General features: G+C 34.8%; 1 protein-coding gene across 11 annotated transcripts in view; it reads right to left on the bottom strand.

Annotated features, from left to right (window-relative positions):
* The window catches only part of Adamts6 (ADAM metallopeptidase with thrombospondin type 1 motif 6), a 235,161-nt gene that overhangs the window by 96,148 nt on the left and 121,733 nt on the right, over positions 1 to 17,280 (bottom strand). For all 11 annotated transcript variants that reach the window (XR_004115935.1, XR_004115934.1, XM_031360639.1 and 8 more), the window contains 2 exons: positions 8,859 to 9,004; positions 6,863 to 6,926 (listed from right to left, as the gene is read on the bottom strand). Coding sequence is in view for 9 of the 11 variants with exons in the window: in XM_031360639.1 (XP_031216499.1) it covers positions 6,863 to 6,926; positions 8,859 to 9,004 (210 nt within the window). In the remaining 2 variants the exon portion in view is untranslated. The remainder of the gene's footprint in view (positions 1 to 6,862; positions 6,927 to 8,858; positions 9,005 to 17,280) is intronic.

The raw sequence follows: 17,280 nt of genomic DNA, 5'->3' as shown, positions 1-17,280 counted from the left end.
GAATGTGGTGATTTGAATGAGAGTGGCCACCATAGGTTTATTTATATATTTATATATTGTTTCTCAATTAGTGGACCTGTTTGAAGAGGATTAGGAGGCATGGCCTTTGTTGGGTCTCTCTCTCTCTCTGTCTGTCTGTTTGTGTGTCCGTCTGTCTCTCCTTTTGTAGATAAGGGTGTAAGCTCTTAGTTACTGCTCCACAACCATCTGCCTGCCTTTTAGCATATTCATTACCATTATGTTCATGATCCCTAACCCTCTGCACCCCTGAGCCCCAGATTAAACATTTTATTTTATAAGTTGCTTTGGTCATACTGTTTTGTTGCAGCAAATAGAAAGTAAGACATTTGGTCTAACTCAATTCTCATTTTAATTTTTAAATTGCATCTCTCTCTCTCTCCTCTCCCCCTTCCCTCTGTGTGTATGTGTGTTTGTGTGTGTATGTGTGTGTGTGTGTGTATGTGCGTGCGCACACATGCACGCGCCTCACAAGTGGAAGGTAGAGAACAATTTGCAGGAGTCTGTTCTTCTATGTGAGTACTGAAGAGTTTGATACCACAACCCTATAAGCAAGCTTTTCAAATTAAAATTATTTCTACAGTATATATCCTGAATTTCAAATACCTATTTGTAGCAGAAAATTTCCCCAAAGATAATAAAATGTTTATTATGTTTTATGATACTTAAGCTTCTTGTAAGAACAAAATACATCAAGTTCTATTCTGTATTTAAAAGTTAATCCCTAATTCTAAAAACACCTGCAATTCAGATTAACCTAGAAGACATACAGATATTGCTCACTCAGACACACACCTGTATACACATGTATATTGGATATATTTCTAAGAAAAAAATAGTTGGCACATGACTATTTCCTAATTATAATCTGAGACACGGCATAGTACTGATAACCAATGGACCAACTTTATGTTGTCATCACTTAATTCTGCATCTCTGTATCTGGTGAAAAGTTCTGTAGTTTCAGAATGTTCTCAGCTATCTGGTTCTGCTGCAGAATAAGGTTAGACTGGAAGTAAGACAATGTCAAAAGTGACCAAAGGCTTTCAGAGAAGCCTGCTCTGCTACACTCACTCCTAAACCTCCATTTGTTGTAATAGCACAGATAACCAATACGCAACGCTTAACTTTATTAGATCACTTCCACAGTGCTAGTCTACTCTTGAGATTTGGTTTATATATGAAACTACATTAAACCTACAAGTAAAGGTGTAATAATAGCTATATTTGTCTATTTAGTACTAGAAATAGCTTTAAGATACCTTATTTAGTTAAAACCTTTCATTCTTAAGATAAACAAACAAAAAACCCTCAGAAGTTTGGTATAGTTATATCCTATTATTTAAAAGCTGACAGAACTTTGGTGAGGTTAGATAGCTTGCCAGTGTCACACAGAAGTAGAGTTGGTGTCAGGATTCAGACTCAAGTCAATTTTATTCCCAAGTGAACACTTTTTTTTTAAACCACAATTCTAGCTCCAAATATATGCTATAATTTTCCTGTCTACACAACCAAGACAACAATACTATTTAAGATTTTGGCAAAGAACTGAGAAAAAGAAACTGAATATGAACATATAAAACTGATGGAGACCACACCCAATTACGTTACACAATTTATACTTGAATTAAGACAGATTACAAAAGACCTAAAAAGCCCTTTACAACAGACCATTATTGCACATTGAGTATACAAGAGGCAAGAAGATAATTAAGAAACTAGAAAATTGTAACTTTCTACTCCAGGAGCTTAGGCATGTTTCCAGTAGTTTTATTGTAGTCTTCTGTAACAATAAGTCACAAATAACAAAGACTAAGAAAACAAAGAAATTCTTTCTAAATATGTAAGCAAATGTTTTATTTAGACCTTATATGAAAGTTGGTTCATCTGTTGTGAAGAGAAGTTTCCTTAATAAGGAAGACTACCTTCTGTGGTAAATATGTACAGTGCAGTTAGCTATTATACGGGGTGAGTAAAGTGGAGGTTGTAAGTTCTCCTCCAAGATCCATGACTTCACTAGCCCTGAGTAGTTAGCTAGATTCCAGTACTAGGCATGGCTTTTTTCTTGTTGAGTCTTAAGTCCATTGAGAGAGCTGTTGGTTATCACCAAAATATGGATGCCACTACTAAAGACCACTACAGAAAATAAAACCAATCAAAATGCATAGTTTTGAAATCTAGTTTCAATGAACACATGTGTAAAATAATTCCCACACCTAAGCTTCAGGGAACATTGTTGAAAGAAAAAGACAGAAGATCAAGGAGTTTCCTGTGTGATAGTTCCTCATATTAAATGTCAGAAGCTACACCCATCAAGCATCACTAACATCACTGCCTAGCCATGAGTTAAACAAGAACAACACACATATCAAAACAGATGAAGGAAAGTCCACAAAGCATCAGCCCTATACAAAGAACTATCAGCAACTAAGGAATGGTGAGAGCAGAAGAAATAGTGAATACTGGTTTTTTAAAGATTTATTTCTTTTATGTATGAAAAGAACACTGTGGCTGTCTTCACAACAGAAGGGGGCATTGGATCCCATTACAGATGGTTGTGAGCCACCATGTGGTTGCTGGGAATTGAACTCAGGACCTCTGGAGTCCTGAGTTAAGTCATTGCTCTTAACCGCTGAGCCATCTTCCCAGCCCAATAGTTAATATTACTATCCAGGAAAAATCATACCAACTGGTTACTAACACCAAATGGTCATCCCTAAAACAATATATATATGTTAACATATATATACACACACACACATATATATATATATATTAACAGGTTATATTTAGGAAGATGTATTCATACATATATATGTATACATATATGCATACATACATATATATGTATACATACATATATACATACATATATATGTATACATATATATACACACACATATATATCAACAATTAATAAAAACCCATAAATTTGAATAAGAGCAAGAATGAATATATTTGGAGGAAAGGAGAAATTATATAATATTATAATGTCAAAGATGAAAGCAACAATTTTAAAAATTGGTTCAATGCCTTAATATATATAATACAATCAAATTTTACTCTTTCTATACATTAAATTGTCCACTAAGGTATTCACATCATTAACTTAAATCATGCTAGTTAAATAGTATAATATATACAAGGAGTTTCACATTATACATAATAGATTTAAGAAAGAGCAGCAAAGAAGCTGTTCAAAAAAACAAATCTATCTGTTTAGTAGTCAATAGCTTTAGATGCCTGTAGATAGGACATTCCAACAACCAAAGCCAATTTTTGAGTAACCTTTAAGCAAACTTCTTGTCAGAGGATTAAACGCAGACAAATATCTTTACTTCTGACAATGGCCTGATGGATAGTCACATCATTGCTTACTTTTAAACATTAATAAACATTGTCAGAGATCAGCTACTTATAGAAATGTTACTTGAGTTAATAAGCCCTTAGTTTTATGCTTTGCATAAAACTATGCTGAGCAAATCTCTTAGAGACAGAGGGGAGGAGGAATAGGATAAGGAACTATGGGAAGGTGGACCAAGAAAGGGGTAACAACTAGACTGTAAAAAAAAAAAATCAAGGTAATAAAAATAAATTTTTTAAAAAGCAAAACTGAGCTGAAAACATATAGTTCAAACAGTTCATTTTTAAAAAATATAAAAATTTCTAAATGAAGAAATGCTAAATATGTTGAAATGAGTTAATATGGACAAGTCAAGGCTATTGAGCTATAGGTCAGGAGGCTAACATAAACGGGCACGCAGAAATCTCCAAGGACTCCTATGATACAGAGCTCTTGTGAAAGGAAAAGGGGTGGTATAGTATAATACTGCTTTCTGTGTATGTTCACCTGTCTTACTAGTTAGTGGTCCAGATTAATGTAATCAAGGTAGGACCTATTTTTGTTCTACAAAAACAAGGCTACAAGAGAACAGATTACACCAATAGTTTATCATCATCACAGCTTGTTTAAATTTATATTAAAAAACCAAAAAAATTAAATATCCCAAGCCAACTAACTACTGGGGAAAGGGGGAGAATTCCTTTGGGTCCAGAAAGAGAAGATGATTGCAGTAATAGGTCAAATACACATTTAAGCACTCAATAAAATCTAGCACCACCCCATTCTACTACTACTTGTATAATTGCTACTTCAATTGCTAACAATGGAAAGCAAAGTGTTCAGAGATGAACATCTGTGCTTTAATCAACGTCTGTTGTTTCCTGATTCTTCTTAACAGTGCTCTGACAGTTTGCTTAACAATCTACTTCTCAGAAAAGGTGACCATAAACCCTACATTGGAGGTAAATCAGAAGTAATATAAGTGAATTATCATATGTCCATTCTATTTGCTAGTGACTGGTTTAAGGATATGCAAACAGCTTCCTGGCAAAAAAATGAATGAATACAATAAATGCAATAAAGTTGATTGAGGGAACAAAGTCCGCTGCAATAATGTTTGCCCTGTCTCTTTTAGACCCAAGGAGCTGAAGGGTTTGTAGCCCCTTAGGACAAACAGCAATATGAACTAACTAATACCCTCAGAGCTCCCAGGGACTAAACCACCAACCAAAGAGTACACATGGTGGGACTCATGGCTCCAGCAGCATATGTGTAGCAGAGGATGATTTAGTTGGTCATCAAGGAGAGGAGAGGCCCTTGGTCCTGTGAAGGTTCTATGTCCCAGTGTAGAGGAACGCCAGGGCCAGGGGGAAGGGGGAGGGAACAGGTTTTTGGGTTTTTTCCGGAGGGGAAACTGAGAAAGGAGATATCATATGACATGTAAATAAAGAAAATATCTAATAAAAAAGGAGAAAGAATCACTATGATAGTTGAATCTCCTTTCTTCTGAGAACACTACCAGGGTGAGAGTCTACTTCTTTTTGTGTTACTCTCACTATAGAAACCAAGAGCCACAGATTCTGTAGTGTTATATCATATGGTATAATATTTAGATGTAACATATGGCAGATATCCTCTCATAGAATTGAAAACATTTCTAGATTACTTATAATGCCTAAAGAAGTCTGTGTGAAGCCCACAGATACAGAAAACAAATTATATTTCTAAAATGAGTCAAGATATTTGCTTTGAAAACCTTATGTATAACATTTACAATTTTTATGATTTTTCTATTGTAGAGGTAAATTCTAGTTGTGTATTGACCAATTGATCGCCACTAGACACATGACTGTTCAAATTTAAATTGAAAACTGTTCTTCAGTTATTCAGCCACATCACACATCAAATGCTCATTAGTTAACAGAGCTAGTGTGAGCAGCTACCAGACTCAACAGTAGATATAGAGATCATTTCTATAACTTGAATCAAGTTCTTTTAGATACTTCTAAATATTAGATATTAGAATATATTCTACAAAATTTTAATATGTATATATTAGATAAATTAAAGCTTGTCCTTGAGCCAAGTTATATTCATGAAGCTTTATTAATTTTAATACATGAAAATAAAGTTTAGTACAGCAATTGAGTTACTTCAAGTTCTGAATCAATAAGGTCAATATTAATGAAGAAACAATTAATTATATATGCATCATGATTCAGTTATACTGTAACTATCTCCTTACAGTTCATTAAAAGTTGAAATAAAAGACAAAAAATAATAAAATAAATTCCAGCATACCAATACTACCTTTTACAATTTGAGCTTCTAATACAGCCCTGAGTACAGGCAACGGGAATAGGAATGGGTTTGACATTTTCCTCATGTTCAGTTGCCTAATATGCATTGATTATATTGAATAATGTATTGAATAATATATTATTGTATATTAACTTCTTCAATTATGTAATAGTAGAAGGTAATGTGAAGTGGGAAATGGGTTTGCGTTTCTTACTCCTCCCGAATAGTACGGTACTTGATAGTATGATCCCTTTTATCCTGTATAAAATCTCTGTTCTTCTGGCATTGGTGAATGCCATTAATCTAAATCAGTTGGGGGCTTAATGAATGAGGGTCATTTTATCACCTGGAGGGGACATTTGAGCATATGAGAATGAGACAGTCTCACCCTATACACCAAGTTCTGATATCCTGAGTGTCTTCAACATTCACAGGAAAGAACCATCATTCTTACAAGCTGGGAAGTTCTTTCAGTTGCTTCATCTCCACTCAACTCTGCGCATATATCCCATCACCACCTTCTGGAATCTGCTCACTTGTTATACCATAAATTCAAATATATTTCTGATCTCAACTCCTACCCAGTTCACTCTATTTTCGTATTATACTAGCCTTATTTTGTTTTGATTTTGGTTTTGGTTTTACTTTTATGGCTTTTTAAAAGTCAGTTTCTAATTTTCTCTCACATAGCCCTCCTTAGACTCCACTTTCATTCCCTGTATAGAGTCTCTGTCTCAGCACTTCAGTAATTAAATTCCCAGTGAGGCCCTCCCTGGTATGCTGTACTCTTGTCTTTTTCCAACCTGTTCATATCTAAAGCTCAATATATATATAGTTCTTTCAGGGGCTTCTAAATGCCTCCAAACAGATACCAGACTATTAGAAAACTGGTTTGCACTTCATTCTGCTTTAATAAAGTTTAATAAAATTCATTTCTATAGAAATGAATCCTTAAATTCCTAATCAGCTGTGTGCCAATTTTACATATGTTTATAACATATGACTTGCATCAACAGATTGTTATTATTCTGTTGTGAATCCTGCATTTAAGTGATTTCTTGGAAATATAGAGTTAGCAGTGCTGAAATTCACTGACCCTTACACACATGGATTTCTGATTAAATAACCTAAAGTTAAAAGCTTTCCCTGCCTGGAAGAAGAGTAAGTTAATTATTCACAGCAAACTTTTGGTTTACTTACATCTGTGTTGCAAGAGCGATAGCGTTTCCTTTCCCCAAGGCAATATTTTCCACCTCCTGAAGGTCTGAAAAACAACATTTGTTTAATATGAGATTATAACATATGTATCCACACATATTGCTTGATAAAAATATCAAAGTTTACTTTAAGAAGATATAAAATGTAGCATTTTATCAATTATTAAAATAATCATGATGATAATTGTTAACAATGAGTATGGTTACTCAACATGAAATTAAGGCAATATATATAAATAATTCATAAGACTTAAGAGTTATGATTTATATTCTTATAAAAAATAATTAAATTAGTATATTTAATTATCATAGTACAGTAGTACTCAGTTCAATGACTTTTAAAAAACATGTTTAAAATGAAAAGTCATTTAAATTGTATTCAATAAAACCTATAATCCTTTCATTTATGTGGGAAGCAAAGAGATAACACTTAATGACTTCCTGGGGATAGATCCAGTCCATACTAAATAATACAAAAATGCATTTTCATTTAATTTCAATATAACATTTAAAACATCAAATTAAAAATAAGATGGCTTTGCATTATATAGTAGTATATTACTTCCAATATCATGAAATATACAATATCAAGTATTTGCTTTCATAAATTAGCCTTTAAAATATTTAGAAGTAGGGAAGAATACATGCCATTATTTGGATGTGCTATTACTGAGTAGAAACCATCTTCCTTTTTGAAAGAGATGCAGATCATTCTCTTATGTATCTGAGTCTTTTACTTTATCATAAGGATTCACATTTTGGGATATTAGTTTATAGCAACATATGCTAAATTTAGACTTGGACTTGTTTAAGAAGGGATCAAGTATCAGTAGATTTGAAGTATATTTTGAAGACCAATGAACTGATCAATTTGAAGCAACTTGGGAGAAACGGACTATGAGGTCAACACAAGACTGTGGTTATGGTGGCAGTCATGGTTAGTTTATGAATTATAAGAGGAATCTCTGTTTAGGGTAATAACTGCTGGAAAGTGGGAAGATGGAATTCAGAGCTATTATAAAGAAAACTATTTCTATGTTAAAAAATAGAAATGAGGCATTTGAAGAAAGCCAAGAGTCCTGGGTTAAAATGAGAACAAATAAAAAAAATTAAACAAGATCATCCTTTATCCAGATGGGGGTGGATAAAGATGTTATAACATCATTCTTCAGAAAAGACTAGTCAGCGAAACGGTCCCCAGCCTCAGTTCTAGACGCAACGGGTCGGGCGGCAGTTGCACCTGAGGAGTCTTAGGCAAAATAGGAAAAAGCAAACTTAAGGAACTGTCCATCAGTCCATTGGTAAGATGGAGAAGAAATAGAGCTGCCAACTAATACTGAAATGCTGGGCTTGCCCCACAGGGACACTGGCTGGAGAGAAGAACAGTGCTGACTGATGGAACAGTCCTGGAGAAAGTAGCTCTGGGAGGGGATCAACAGGAGACTGTGAATGGAAACCACTTTAACATGTGGGCAGGATTGTCTTCACTGGGATTTGTGATGGGAATCAAGGCATTTCAACCCCTGAAGTCCTCTCATTGGTCCTTTTAATAGTAATGTGGCAGTAATAATTTTATGTGACATGTGAAAACCCTTCTTTTTCCGGGGAATAGTGGTAATGTAGCAAAAAGCCAGGCCTGCATTCATCCATAATTCAGGAGTTTCAGAGGAGGAGATCTGATTATTACTAACTTATCTAGACAGACAATGCTTTTCAATGTTAAAGGTTTGGGTTTTTTCTTTTTCTTTTCTTTCTTTTTAAATTCTTTTTTCCCTAATTTTTACTTGCACAATAAGGGGAAAGGAAGAAAAAGAAGTCTGTTTAACAAAGATCCTCCACTTTCCTGGACCCATTGCTTATTCTGAAGACAAGCATTTGCTAGCTAGGGAACTGTTTTTACAGATAACATGGGAAACCACAGCTTTGAGTCATTTCCAACTGTGTCTTTTTGTTGGCTCTGGCTTACTTTAGCTACTTACGCTGGACTGTCACAGTGTCTTAGGGACGAGGAGACGCCTCCTCCACAGGTCCTGCTGCACTCGCCCCACAGTGACCAGGAACCCCAGCCCCCATCTATGCTCTGGGGCCAAGTGCCAAAAGGAACACAGTCTCCCTGATAACACCACTGTAAAATTGCACAGAAAATACAGAATTAGTTTTGAGGCACATAGAGCTATGAAGAGAGAAGTCCATATACGTCATAAAAGTTAGATAATGACCACTTTTAAGCATTAGCATTCTTGAAAGTACAGAATAGGCTTTTAACTGTGTTTAGACAATGGCAGAGGTGCATGTGACTTGCAATCTTTAGCTGGGCAGATTTATAGTCTCCAACATGTACCAGTTTAGAAGCCCTGACTTTGGTGGGTTTTCTTTATTTCTCTTCCAGACTTTTAGTGTTTCTCATTATAGTGTTACCTATAGGCCTCAAAAATCATTTTTAGATATTGTAGTAATTCTTTGACAAATCTTTATATTAAAATGATAACACATTATGGAAAATTCCCCACTAAGGAGATTTTATGATGGTAATTGTTCATTCCTTAAAAAAAGAAAGAAACTGGTTGAGGCTATAATAGTAAAAGAATGCTTTGTGGCATTTCATCCAGGAGCAGGACAGACATAATAAAAGTAATGCCAAGACACTAGAGACTGGGCACAAACACCTTATATGTATTGACTAGCCATGTGTAAGGCCCCTGTATGAACACTCATGCTGGAATTCGGCTCAGCTTTCCTCTGTGCAATAAACCACACATATTGCATCTAAAGAGAGAGCCTGGAGTAATTTATCAGAAATCAGACATCACATAATCAGCTCATAAGTCTAGAATGATAAATCTTATTTGCAGTACATGGGAAAAATAAAAGTTTTCTTTTAATCCAAGCATTTATAGGCTTTTGTTGGTGTAGTTTATAAATTACTAAACATTAACAAATTAAACATGCTATGAAAGTGATATGTTTATACGGATAACAATAGGGAACAGTTATATAGTTAAATAGTGTCAGCAGGATCACACTATTAAGTTCAACGTTAAATAAAATATGGGACACTTCGAAGTTAATCATGTCATCATACTAATTCTATCACCAAGTTTGTTGTTTTTTTACCTCTGAGATACACTGAATATTCTGTCACTTTCAACTTATTGCTGTGATCCTAGACAACAAGCAGTAACAAATGCTGATTCTACCTCCATCTTTCTCTAATGGAATTGATTTCACAGAAAGCATTAAGGTGTGGCTTATGAAAGCATAGCATTACACGTTGTCATTATTTTGCTTAAAAGACTTCCATGTTTTCCCATATCCCTTCTCTCTGGGTTTGCTGATGGAGTACTTCTCTCTAGGTTTGCTGATGGAGTACTTCTCTCTAGGTTTGCTGATGGAGTACTCACGTCTTTCTGTAGCTTCCTCTCCTTTGTATTAAGAGCAGCGGCCACACAGGCTTTCCTTTCTTTCTTTTCCTTTCTTTTCCTTCCCTTTCCACCCCTCCCTTCCACGCCCCTCCCCCTTCCTTTCCTTCCTTGTTCTACACTTGCTCCCTCAGCACATTTTCTCATCCTTCAGGAAGCATTCTCCTAACAATGGACCCCACACATCAGAGGGCTGCATACATGGCTAGGTTCTCTACACTGAGCCATATCCCTAGTCCTTTTTATTAATTAATTAGTCAATCAAGATAGGTTCTCGCCATATAGTCCAGGCTGACCATGGAAACTAACGATTCAGTCTCCTAAAGGCTGGGTGCCATCACACCCAGCTTCCAGTTCTCTACACAGAAATCTTCTGATTACTGACATTTTACTCAGACCATGTATCATTTCGTCAGACAGCTTTTTCCAGGACTCCCCTGATTCAGATGAGCCCCTCAGCGCCCTTTCTTGCCCCAGTGTCTTCCCTTCCATGATGGAGCTGTACTTGTGTCCTCCATTTCAACTCTCTTACCATTTGAAGCCATATCATTATCTTACTGATTTTCTTCTTCACTCCCCTACTTAGAATGCAAAAGTCTTGAGAGTATCACATGGCTTTTATTAATTTGTAAAATTCTGTTCCTCAGGCTAGTCATATTTTAAGGATGTCATAGCAATATATAGCAACACATTAGAAGAAGTGAAGAGCCTTTCCAAGATTGCAGGTACCTGCTGAAGTGAAGACTCCCTCTAGACTATTTGCTATCTAGTATACATACAAAAATCATTGCATGAACTATTATAGTTAAATTATGGAATTTTTTGTGTCACATTTTAGTCACTATATATCAGAAAAATTCTAGAAAAGATTAAGGAAGACAAACTTATATTTGTTTCCTTGTAATTTCAGACTTCCTTGAGAATGCATATGATTTATAGAGAAATGTTTTACTTCTTAAATCTCTCTTAGGATAAAAGAATACTGAGGGCCATAAAAATACTAAAAGACATAATTTACAAAGTATTTAACAATTATTGCTGCTTATATTCACAAAGTATAGGGCAGTGAGAGAGTCACACAAATCATCTTGTTTCCTTTTGAACCTTATTTTTGGGCTAGAGTGGAACTCAGTGGTAGAACAGATGCTTGGTATCCAAAGATCTAAGCATTCGATCCCCAGCATATACATAATTTTTAATTACCTTACAAAAATTGAATTTTCATTGTAATGTTTTCACATATGCAAGGAAATATGCATATATATGTATATATATACACATATATAATTATATTCTGTTCTTACTTGACCCCAGCTTTCCCATGTCCTCTTCCTCCCCACAAATAGTTTATCTTCCTTCTTACATGACATATTTTTCATTATCCTCTCTTGGTTCTCACCCCAAGTTTTACATAAATAAACCCCTCAAAGTAAAAGATAGATATATTAGGTAACTTACAAAATGCTGCTCAATTTTCATCAATTTTGGGAGATTTGGAGACTTAGGTATTTTAGAAACAGGATCTCATGTACAACAGAATAGCCTTGAATTTGCTGTACAGCCAAGGCTTACTCTGACCTTCTGATCCGCCACACCTAGTTTTCTCATTATTACTTAATGTCTACACAATCACAGTATGCCATAAATAGTTTTCTAGAAGGCATTTAATGTATAAATTGTTTTTATAATTATACAACGGGGTAATAAAAACAATGATAACAGAAAGCCAAATAACAAGGAAGGACAGGTAAAATGATCACAGTGTAGTATAAGTATCAGATACCTCATATCCACAAGGCTGGTCTCCAGTTTGATAACTAGTTAACGCACATAACTGGCTCACAAGCTACCAACTTCAACTCGAGGAGGAAGCTTTAAGTTACTGCTCTCAGTTCTCATTCTAGCAATGTTTTAGGCTCAAGAGCAATTTACCTGATTTGATTTCTTTTGTTTCCTTAACTTTAAAATGGCAACTAATGTTTAGATCTTGACTACAATATAGATTAGAGTAAAAAAAAAAAAAAAGAAAACTTTACAAATTAGTTTAATGCAAGTGACATATATTAAAAAAATTTCAAATCTACCAAGCAACTTGTTTGATTTTGATCGTCACCAGGTATATCCCTCTGCATCTTGTTTGATTTTGATCGTCACCGGGTCTATTCCTCTGCATCTTGTTTGACTTTGATCTTCACCGGGTACATTCCTCGGCATCTTGTTTCATGTCTTCCTACTTTGTACCTACCATTTTTGCAGTTATTGCTACTTCTCTCTATTGTTAGTGAATATCTTAATGAAGTATATTATTTTTTTAAAAAAGAAAGCTATCTAACTGAATAATTGGGGCTTTAAAGACACCCATCTGAGACTTCAAATGGATGAAGTAATAGTTGCATTAATCAGGATATTTAAAGATTTCAGTATATATAAATCATGCATAGAATAATTATACCAGGCAAAGCAACTTGAAGTGTATAGACCAATACTCATATAAAAATGAAGATTTTGAGTGTTCTATTGTGTTTCTATTCTTTATCACAAAATTGTCAAACAAATGGTCTATTTTTTATATATAATCCAGCTTCTAATCTTGATTCTCAAAGGTTATGTCCAAACTAGTAATCTTCGATGGCTCTAAATAGTAGTCTTGTTACTATAGGACCCAATTATCTAGGTAAGTCATATATTTCTTCTTCCTTCTGCTAATTTAAGTGTAGTTAGCAAAATTCATAAAGCTGAGGTAAATGAAACTTCATGGTTCCAAAACAAATTTCATATTGTTTCTTCTTAATTTTCACATTTCTTTTAAATTAAATGAATATTCTTAAGCATTACCTAGAAAGCAGTGATCCTTTTAAACATTTTCTTTAAAAGCAGTCCTAATTAGTAAACAACATCACTTATTATTGAATTACTACATTGTTTTACTGTATAATTCTCATTTGTAAATGAGCTTTTGTATTTTGGGCTTATTGACACAATCTTACTCTGTAGCCAGGCAGGACTAGAGTTAACTTTGTAGCTCAGCCTGCTCTGGAATTCATGATAATCTTCCTGCCTCTGACTCCTAAGTGCTGGAATTATAGGTGTGAGCCACAATGCTTGGGAATGGTTTTCTTTTTGCCTAGAACTATTTTAGGGCATAATTATATGATATCTTGTTATAAACAGAACTAGAGCAAATCAGTACATGGAATAGGATAACTCTAGAGAAATCTTCAAATTTTAAAAGAACTAATAGTGGTGATTTAATCTAGAGCAGTTTCAAATCAGAAGAGCAGAGGGCTGGAGCACAGCACTTCTAAAAGCCCAGTGTTCCCACTGAGCAGTTGTGTGGCTGTTTAGAATACATTTCAGCCCAAATTCCCAATCAGAACTTGTAATCCATACACTTCACACTTCTAGGGCATTTGGAAGAACTCTTTTGTCTTTACTCTGTGTGTTTATTTGGTATCCAGTAAAAACATATTACACTCTACCCTAGGTGAACCAAGAATAAGGTTGCAAATGCCCTGCTATATATCCAGTGCTTTAAAAGGCACGTAATAATCTCTTCCTAATCCAGCCCTATGTTTCCATGCAAAGAAATTAGGGATCAATGTCACTTATATGTAAACCCAAATGCTGGCCTATATCTCTAATTGAATCTTATAGAATCATTAAATGAATCTTCTGGCAATAAAACAAATATTTAAAACTTTCTTTGTGGTTATGAACAGGGATTATAAGGATTGGGTTTTGATTATCCTCAATATCCTGTTCAGTAACAATGCCAACACTACTACTGAAGTTCGTACAGTCTAAATCCTTATTTACTATTTCATCAAATACAGTATCCCTAATTCCTACCCAAGGGGCTATAGTTAATGCTATATCCAAGTAAAGTTCTTTGGCTGAAAGTTATATAGATTTATTTGTAGGAGACTGACCCATGGACATGCAGTACCAGCACACCGTCTGGGCTCATCAAATTTCCTCCTTTTAATGCTACTGTCCCTGAGCACATCCATTCAGACCATATGGTTCTTATTCAGTTTGTGAATGGCTTATTCAGGCAAACATCCAATGGCTGTAATAGCAATGTCAGACCCCCCAGGACTCACGCAAAGATCAGTTTTTAATTTTTTGGCCATATTTCTTATTCCATCTGCTAAATGTGCATGGAACAGTTGTGGAACATTTGTGGAACCGCGCCTCCGGGCAAGAATCCCACAACTTTTGCAGCCAGAGTTTGACGAGATCATCATGGATCCAATCCCTTGGCTATGTCTATGCTATCACTCAAGTGATACTTCTAACTCCTCCCTTTAAAGAATTTATTCAGACAACTATGAACAGCTTTAGTTTTATCCACTGGCTTGGATGGGTAGATTGGGTATAGGTTACTTCTTACTCTTTTTGATGAGAGTAGTTTTGAAACTCAAGGCTAAGATCATAATTTATGGAGACTCCATTTGCATCTCTAAAGCCATGCCTTGTGGCACCTCCTGCTCCTGCTTAAGAGGTTTAAGCCTGGCACAAAACAATGCCAAGCAATGAAACTGAGAAAGCCTGTTTAAAAAGCCCACTCCCATGTAATTCCCTTATCCCATTATCACATCAAGTATGTAAAAGTTTGTTTGCTCTTCTATTAAGGTTCGCATTCTTTTATCAATTTTCATATAAGCACATATTAGCTCAGTATTCTGCCTACATTGACTTCCTGCTGTAATTTTTTATCAAGCAATTCACTGCTATATGTTGATAAACAAGAAATTCATTTACTGGAGTAAATTATATTGCTATTGCCTACCTCATGAAATACTTAATTTTATTTAATTTCTATAGCAATGAAATACTGCTTTTTTTCAATACAAACAAATTGTTATCAGAAGATAAGTTAAAATGGAAGGACTTCAGCTATGGCTTAAAAAGGCCAGTACTGGAGAATCAGATATGTTATGAGATTGTTGTGTAGTGTTAGGTTCTTCAGGCTTTCACTTGTAAAATAATATTAAAACAGTATCTGCTTCATTGAGCTTTGTCAACAGAAAAGTGGATGTAACTGGCATAGTATAAGTACTTTTAAAAGAGTATTATTGCCATCAGTATTATTGGGAATGTCACCTATATTTACATGGCTAGATTAAACTAACCACAAGGTTGGTCAGATCAATTAAAATTTCCACTTTAATTTTGTCACCAGGGCTAGGCACGGATTTTCATTTTTTTCAGTCAAAATTCTGAGTCCTGAGTTTTCATTTAATTTCCAAATAAACATTTAAATTTCAAATAAAAGCTCTAAGTCTAAAATCTGTATTTAGTAACAGTAAACACATATCACTTTTAATAATAAAAATTTATACAAATAATAGTAAATATAGTCGATGAGTATAAAAGTGCTCAGCTCACTCATCTTTGCCTTTTATTTTTGTTTTAAAACGCAGGTTAATTTAGTTCTCTAAAGCCTTTTTTTTAAAATCAAACATTGTATGTCCATGTATGTGTGTACATGCATACATGATGTTCTACTGTACTAGGACTTCATACATGACAAGTAAAATATTATTTCATTAAGCTATCCTCAGCAATCCCTCACTTTTAAACTTTTTATTGAATAGAGTCTCACTAAATTGCTCAGGCTAGATTAGAACCCACAGTTCCCATGCCTCACAAATAATGGCAATTACTGCCATGTGCCATCATCACACTTCATAAATTCATTCTTGGTGACACTTTGAACTAAATTGGGTTTTTTTGTATTATTGTCCTTCTAGGTAGAAAATCTGCATTGTGTTTCCCCCACCCACAGATTCATTCATTTTAAGGTTTGTTAGTACCATTCCTAAAACTATCCATCATTCATGCTTCTGAAAAAATGACTAAGATGTGCTTTATATGTGTTAGCTTTAGAGGATGACATCCACCATATTGACCTTATGATAGTACATTGTTGTGTTGTGAATAAAACTGGCATCTTGATTCACAACCATCGCTATACTCATAAGGTTCCTAAATAGTTTTTCATGGAGTCCAGGTTATTCTGTGGAGGTATGTCTGGTCTGGGTTCTAGTAAGGTCTAGGAAGACAAACTAAGGCCCAGCAATGAGCTCTTGAAACCAGAGCCATCCTCATTTCAAATGCATTTTTTTTTTTTTTGTTTTTTTTTTGTTTCTCGAGACAGGGTTTTTCTATGTAGCCCTGGCTGTCACCATCCTCATTTCAAATGCATTTATTAAAATTATGCAGGCCTCATTTTAAAAAAGAGATCTGAAAGTCTACTAAATTAAGAATGTAAGCCTTAGCCAAGTGGTGGTGACACACCTTTAATCCCAGCACTTGGGAAGCAGAAGCAGACAGATCTCTTGAATTCAAGGCCAGCCTGGTGTACAGAGCTAGTTCCAAAGCAGCCAAGGCTACACAGAGAAACAGTATCAGGAAAAACAAAACACAATGTAAGCTATTAAGAAGGAAATGTATTTCTGTCCTATTTTATTCACACTGTTTTATCTATACTTATTTTTATTCATGCTTAAGAATAATTCTGACTCTATTTACTTAAATAGCTTAAATTCAGTATTGTCACCTTAACCTTGTAAATGTTTTCTGAGCATCTTCCAAATTTGTAATTTCAGTCTTCATCACACATATGCACATAGTCCTATGATGTGATAGTTATCAAGCACAGCACACATACACAAAAATAGTAAAATGTGTTTGCCCATAAGTGATTAGTGACCTTGAGCCATGTATATTCAAACAGCCACTGCTCATAGTATAATAACTAATATGTGAAGATTATATAACTTCTAGAATGTTTGTCAGAAGGAGATGTTTACTCACTGTCTCTTTCTGTAGTGCTCGGAGTCAAACCCAAGACCTTATTAATGCTAGGCAAGTATTCTATCTCTCAGTTACATCTCTAGATCATGAATATGTAAAGACAAATATTTTTCTGCTTAAAAAAATAAAGTAAAGCCGGGCGGTGGTGGCGCACGCCTTT

Source organism: Mastomys coucha, unplaced genomic scaffold, assembly GCF_008632895.1.
Source record: "Mastomys coucha isolate ucsf_1 unplaced genomic scaffold, UCSF_Mcou_1 pScaffold8, whole genome shotgun sequence".
Lineage (NCBI taxonomy): Eukaryota > Metazoa > Chordata > Mammalia > Rodentia > Muridae > Mastomys > Mastomys coucha.
This window is presented reverse-complemented; position numbering and strand designations above follow the sequence as displayed.